Below are 7,417 nucleotides of genomic sequence, written 5' to 3'. Positions count from 1 at the left end.
TTATTTTGAAACAAGGACTAAGTTATGGAGGGGTTCACAAATTGCTGAGGCTGGCCAAGAACCTGCCATCCTCCTGTCTCAGTCTCCCAAGTACTGGGATTATAAGTGTGCAGCGCCACGCCTGGCCAGTGATGCCCCAAAACGAATGGGTAGGTGATAGGACCAGCATGGTCACAGGCCTGAGCCACTGCTGCCCCCCTCAGTGCTCAGTTCCTCCATTAGAGGCAAAGCTGTGCAGGAGGCTGGAGTAGTAGCAAGTACACACCACAGACACCTAGGTGTCCACTGCACGAAGCCTTTTGTATACAAGGGCCAACTCACCAGAGAGGAAAAAGTTGACAAGGCACGTTTTCTTTGCTTTTTGTAGTAAATCTCCAAGACTATCTTCTATCTTGGGTCACAAATGAGCATACTTTTTTTTTGTGGTACTGGAGATAGAACCTAGGGGCATTCTACCTCCGAGCCACACCCTCAGCCCTACTTTTTTTTAAAATTTTTTATTTTGAAATAGGGTCTGAATGAGTTGCAAAGGTCCTCACTAAGTAGTTGAGGCTGTCCAAGATCCACGATCCTTCTGTCTCAGTCTCCCGAATGCTGGGATTATTAAGTGTGTGCCACCATCCCCAGCTTCAAATGAGCATATTCAACAAGTACCCACGAGAAGCCGCTGTCTCTTCAGAAGGGCAGAAATGAGTGGCAGTGGCACTGCTTATGAGACCACTCCTCACTAGACTCAAGATCCAAGTGACACTGTACGTGACACTGTACGAAGATCCCACTAGGTAGAGCAGAAAACTGTGTTTCTGAGCTGGATGTAGTGGCACATGCTTATGATCAAAGCATTCGAGAAGTGGAGACCAGAGAATCGTGGTTCATGGACAGCCTCAGCTACTTATTAGCTGAGTAAAAATTTTAAAGAGCCTTTCTTCTTTTCTTTAGAGTGCCAGGGAGTGAATCCAGGACCTCACACAACCTAGGGAGGTTCTCTGTCACCAAGCCACATATCCAACCCAATCAAGCTCTTTAAAATTTTACTGGGTGTAATCCTAGTTCTTGGGAGGCTGAGACAGGAGGATTACAGATTCCCGGCCAGCCTTAGCTACTTAGTGAGACCGTTTCAAAGAAAACAAAACAAAACAAAACAAACAACAACAACAAAAAACAACAACAAAAAAAACCCAAATTATACTGGGGATTGAATCCAGGGGCATTCCACCTCTGCGATTATTTATTTTGAAACAAGGTCTCACTAGGTTGCTGAAACTCTCACTAAATTGCTGAGGTTGGTTTTGAACTTGAGATCACCAAGTCTCATCCTCCCATGTACTGGAATTACAGGCATGTGCTACCATGCCAGGCTCCAATAAAGCCTTTTTTTGGGCAGTACTGGGTATGATACCCAGGGGAATTCTACCTCTGAGCTACACCTCCAGCCCTATTTTTTATTCTTTATTTTGAAACTGGGTCTCAGTGAGTTGCAAAGGGCCTCACTAAGTAGCTGAGGCTGTCTGCGAACCATGATCCTACAGGTCTCAGCCTCCCGAATGCTGGGATTACAAGCGTGCGCCACCACGCCGGGCTTAATAAAGCTGTTCTTGATGTACAGATCTTTTTTTTGTGTGTGTGGCACTAGGGACGGAATCTAGAGGCATCCACCTCCAAGTTACACCCTCATCTCTATTTTTATTTTGAAACAGGGACTGGCTAAGTTGATGAGTCTCAATATTTGTTGAAGCTGTCCTTGAACCTGCGATCCTCCCATCCCAGCTTCCCAAGTACTGGGATTACAGATGTGTGCCATCATACTAGACCTCATCACATTTTTTTTTTTTTTTTTTGCTGCTATTCTCAAGTAGGACTTAATTTTCTTTAAAACAAAGAAAGGTAGAATGTGAACACTGTTTCTTTTATAATAAAAATAGAGCCAGAAATATGAATCTCCCTTTAGAAATCATTTTGATTACAGGGAACCCATTAAGCAGTCACTCCAACCTAAAAATAGTTTGTTTAATCAGGTTCTGTGAGGGTAATTGCTTTTCTCTATGCTGTTAAAAAATATGAAAGGAGGTGGGTATGGTGGCACATGCCTGTAATCCCAGTACTTGAGAGGCTGAGATAAGAGAACTGCAGGTTCAAGACCAGTCTCAGCACTGGGCATGGTGGCCCACGCTTGTAATCCCTGCATTCGGGAGGCTGAGACAGGAGGATTGTGGTTCGCGGACAGCCTCAGATACTTAGTGAGGCCCTCTGCAACTTAGTGAGACCCTGTTTCAAAATTAAAAAATACAAAACAGGGGAGGAAATGTAGCTCAAAGGTCAAATGCCTCCGAGTTCCATCCCCAGACCTATATACAAAAAACAAGTGTTAGCAACTTAGTGAGATCCTGTTTCTAAATAAAAATAGGGCTTGGGGTGGGGGGGTATAGCTCAGAGGTAAACCACCACTGAGTTCAATCTCTAGCACCACAAAAATAGAAAAGTATAGAATATTTAGGATGCAGGGAGACGGTGAGCTTGAACGAAAGGCTAGTTAATCCAGGGAGGTCTCAGATCAGAAGTGCTAGGATTTTCATCGCCGATAGGCTGGGCATGTCTGTAATCCCAGTACTTGGAAAATTGAAACAAGAGGAGCTCAGGTTTGAGGACAGCTACAGCAACTTAGTAATACTGTTTTATTATTTTTTATTTTTTGCAATACTGGGGATTGAACCCAAGGGCAGTATACACCATGCCTGGCCCTGTAGTGGAGGGAGGGAGGGAGGGAGAGAGGGAGAGAGAGAGAGAGAGAGAGAGAGTGTGTGTGTGTGTGTGTGTGTGTGTGTGTGTTTATAGATGCTGAAAAAAGGTCAGAACTACCAGCAAACTAACTGACTTAGCTGTTTTTCCTAACTGTACCTTATTTATTTATTTATTTTGCGGTATTGGGGAAGGAACCTAGGGGCATTCTATCTCTGAGCCACCCCCAGTCCTATTTTTTATTCTTTATTTTGAAACAGTCTCACTGAGTTGCAAAGGGCCTCATTAAGTAGCTGAGGCTGCCTGCACACCACAATCCTCTGGTCTCAGCCTCCAAAATGCTGGGATTGCAAGCATGTACCAGCACGCCCGGCTCTAACTGTGGCTCTCAAAGTTTAACTGCAAGAAGTCACAGCCTTGGCCATGGTAGGACACAGCCCAAGGTCATAAATAATACTTGCTTGATCTGATCATTAGAAGCTCAATTCAGAGGAAACTTTGCTGCCTGCCTTCCTTCCATTCCGTCTTTCCCTGACGTATTTTGTCCCTCACCACAAAAACTAGTGTAATCTATGCATGTGAGCGAGCAGCTCACGTTGCTCATCTCCCCTGCTCTGCTGGGGAGGGTTTCTGGAGCCTACTTCCTAGCCCTGCGGTCCCTCGTGGTGGGCTCTCTGCAGTCACTTGCGATTTCTGGATGCTTCCTTCTGTCTTTAACTCCCCCTTCTGGCCTGTACTTCCCATGTTCTTTCTGTAAAAGACCAAAAGTTATATAAGACCCCTACTTTCAGAGGATTAAGTCAAATATTTAAGTATCATTTTCAAATACAAGATAATTCTCGATGGGACAGATTAGCCTAAGTTTGCCCACCACAATGTTTCTGATTGGCTGAAGAAAAGTCCTCCTTTGCTTGGTGTTTGGTTTCTTGCCAATAGGATGGGGTACTCCCATAGGCAATGCCCTAGGGCTACCTGGTATTTGGGGATTAGAGATAGGTAGAAATAACACCTTTGGAGTCTCTGCAGACCCTGTGCTATGAAGATTAACCATATCCATTGTTAGAATGAGACCAAACAACACAAGAATACAGAAGCCATTTGCATTTTAATCGAGAATTACTGTTAGCCCTTGAATAGCTCTATCTGTGATTACAGATAGTTCTAATTTGGAAGACAAAATTGCTCACCAGCAAGTCAAGAATTCCAAATGCAATTTTAATTTAGTTTACTACATATTCAGAGCTCCTATGTTCAAGTGTTCCTAGAGAGGGGAAACTGTCTTTGTTCCTAACAGAGTAATGTTACTTACTCCTTAGGGTTTCCCCATATCCACCAACAAAAACCAGAACAAAACCGACAAAAAATTATAAAGGGGACAATACCAGATTAAAAAAAAAAAGAAATCTAAATAGTATGAAATTAGTTTTTATTTTTAGCTCAAAATAAATGCTTAACATTTTGCCACAATCAAAATCAAAGAGGAACACTTAGAAAGAAGGGTGGAAGCCCATTGTTTCCTTCCTGGAAAATCAGTAAGGCAGACACTGAAGGTGGCTTAGTTTCTTTCAACAGGACTAGTCTAGACAAACAAAACCAAACTAACGAAAACCTCTCCCCAGCTTTTCATCTACTGTCAGCTGTATCTACCAGGGCTGTTCCTGGCAGAAGAAAACCCCAAACCCACCCTTGCCCCAATGCAACACAAAACATGGGATTTGAAAAGTCGGGGAAAACCTTTTAACCTGTTCATATAAAATCCTTTCTAAGGAGGCTTAGTAAAAGGTAACATCCATCGGCAACTTAGCTGAGGTTTCTGCTGGGTTGTGTCACTGAGCGGGCACATCTGGTCAGCTGTGTCACTGGAGGGAGTGTGCCTCACTGAGCCTCACAATTCACCACAGAGACGTCTTGAAATTGAATTTCAGCTTCAGCAGATACTTCAGATTTACCTGAGCAATATCATAGACAATGTATCTGGAAGGGAGGCCTGTCAAGGAGCCTGTGAAGAGGACCTGTGCCTGCCCCTTCCCCAGGGAGGGCAGGGTGCTCAGTGCCCAGAAAATGCCCCCCAGGAAAGAGCTAACCCTCTGGAAACGGGGGAAGGCTCATGCCCTGAGAACCCGGCTTATTCATACAGATGGGGCGTCAGACCCCCCACCCGGGGGCATGGTCCACATGAGACCCCATCTGCCCAGGGTGAGCTGATCGCATGTGACGTTATAGCTCCAGAACATTCCCTTCATATGTAGCACACACAGGAAAGGATACTCATTATAGAGCAGACACGTGTCGTTGACACCTGATGAGATCCCGGTCCCGAGTGGGACCTCCACACCCTCCAGGGTGATGCTAGCCGCAGGGTCGGGGGTCGTCTTGCCTAATCCTGCAATACAGAGGGAGCAAGTGGCAGGAACCAAGAGAATGGATATGAAAAGCAAGGATGCAAGGTCTGCCGCACGGTGGGGAGGGGATACTGGGGAGTGAACCCAGGGCACTCTACCTCCAGGCTATATCCTCAGCACCCTGCAACCCTGCCGTCTCAGCCACCCAAGTGCTGGGATTTAAGGCATGTGCCACCATGTCCTACTCATTTTACTTACTTACTTAATTTTTTCATTTTTGTGGCACTGGGGACGGAACCTAGGGGCATTCTACCTCCAAGTTATACCCCCAGCCCTATTTTTTATTCTTTATTTTGAAACAGGGTCTCACTGAGTTGCAAAGGGCCTCACTAAGTAAGTAGCTGAAGCTGTCCGCAAACTGCAATCCTCCTGTCTCAGCCTCCCAAAAGCTGGGATTACAAGCATGTGCCACCATACCCGGCTCTACTCATTTTAAATACATAAATGCCATACTCTGTAATTTAGTTATAAAACCAGAGGCTGTAAATCAAGGCTCTCCTTAGGGTATCGAGTGTCACTGTTTCTTAGAAGACTAACAGCTGCCCTCTCTGGGGTCATGTTAACTTGTACCAGGCAATTCAAAATCCCGAATCAGCACAGGCCACCAACTCCAGCAATCCAAGTGCTGTAAGTGCCCACATCGGAGACCCTCCCCACCCGTGTGCTGTGGCGAAGGGTGACAGGTTAAAACCCAAAGCTGCTGAAAGCCCTCGGTTACTGGAAGCATTTGATACTGGCGGCAGCCAAAGAGGGAAACTGTGTATATGTGTGCTTTAATGAATTTAATGAACACATGACTGTTTAACAGCTGGCTCCCAAGACAGCCTTTGGAGGAAAGGTGTCTCCTCACATCCTGGTCCAGGTGCTGGGGCTGCAGCAGCAGCTGTGGGGACACGTTACCTTTGACACTGTGCTTGCCCTTGGGTAACTTGCTGATATGCGATGCATGCTTCAGTTCATACCTATTCAAGAGAAGACAGTTTCAGCAGCGCCCCCAGGTCAGGGGCTCTCAAAACCAACAGAATAATCGGTTGAATAAGGTCAAATGAGCTAAACACCTATAGAACCTAGTCCATTTTAACTGTGGGTAATTCTCTGCCAAGTTTCTGAGGCTGCAGGTGCATTCTACCTTTGAGCTACACACAAAATCCTATTTTATCTTGAATGAGGGTCTTGCTAAATAGCTGAGGCTGTCCTCAAACCTGCAATCCTGTCTCAGCATCCCAGGTACTGGGATAATAGGCATATACTACCATGCCCGGGTATGCAGTTCTTCTTGAATGTAGTGTTTGTACAAAGATTAAGGGGCTTCTTTTCTTCTCTTTTTTGAGGGGGAGGGGCCTGGGGATTATACCCCTAGCCCTTTTTACTTTGAAACAGGATCTTGCTAAGTTACTACATACTGACCTCGGAGCTGTGGTCCTTCTGTCTCAACCTTCCAAGTACGGGGATTACAGGTGTGCATCACCACACTCAGCAAGGGACACTTTCAAGGAAAGGTCCTGGGCTAGGGAATATAATTCAGTGGTAGAGTATTGCCTAGTAGGCAGGAGGTCCTGGGTTCAATTCCCAGCACCATAAAAGAAAACAAAGAATAAGGAAAAGTCCTGTTATAGCTGTGGATGGCCCCTCTAAGGGTTTCTTTCTGGTCCATGATTCCTGGACCTCTGGCTTATAGGATGACCTTGCTGATGGGATTGGTTAATGGAACTGGGGTAGCTGACTGAACCAAGCTAAACTAATTAGATTTTCTTTGTAGAGAATTTGGAGCCTAGATTAAAGTCCCAGTTTCATTTCCACTGGTCTCAAACAATTGGGGAGGGGCTTAGGGAGTTATGAGGCAAATCTTCAAGCTCTCTGCTTCATAGTCCACAGAGATAACAGGGTTCGGAGGCCAGGGTACATTCCTGTCTCTGTATTTTCTGAGGTATACCTGCTTCTTCCTGTTCCCTTCCTGTGGGTTGGTTTCTTACGTTTATAAGCAGAGTCTTAACTGGCAGTCTAATAACTGTAGTGGGTAACTTTGAGTCATCTCCCAGCTAAGGGGACTCCTTCCTCCAGTCCACTCCACTTGCCCCCCCCGCCAGGTTTACTCACATGTTTCCCAGGGCGACCTCACCCAGCAGGATTAAGCCTATTGGGTCTCCCTGAGATGTGTGGCAGTAGTTGGCACTCTTGGAGACCATGTCAGCGAAATAGATCCCTTTCCCAAACATGTAGCCTGTCTGCAGGGTGGAAAAGGGACAGCTGAAGCCCTCTGATGGGAAGTCAGGTACATT

General features: G+C 45.7%; 1 protein-coding gene across 1 annotated transcript in view; it reads right to left on the bottom strand.

Annotated features, from left to right (window-relative positions):
* Positions 1-4,628: 4,628 nt before the first annotated feature.
* PARP1 (poly(ADP-ribose) polymerase 1) overlaps positions 4,629-7,417 on the bottom strand; it is a gene marked incomplete at both ends in the record, with an annotated part of 43,061 nt that continues 40,272 nt past the window's right edge. The window contains 4 exons of the mRNA XM_080699147.1: positions 4,629-4,710; positions 5,005-5,119; positions 6,039-6,100; positions 7,236-7,363. Of these exons, the coding sequence (XP_080555273.1) occupies positions 4,629-4,710; positions 5,005-5,119; positions 6,039-6,100; positions 7,236-7,363 (387 nt within the window). The remainder of the gene's footprint in view (positions 4,711-5,004; positions 5,120-6,038; positions 6,101-7,235; positions 7,364-7,417) is intronic.

Source organism: Muscardinus avellanarius (genome assembly GCF_963383645.1).
Source record: "Muscardinus avellanarius genome assembly, chromosome: 7".
Taxonomy (NCBI): Eukaryota; Metazoa; Chordata; class Mammalia; order Rodentia; family Gliridae; genus Muscardinus; species Muscardinus avellanarius.
Note: the sequence above shows the minus strand (reverse complement) of the source record. Positions and strands in the feature narration are given on the sequence as shown.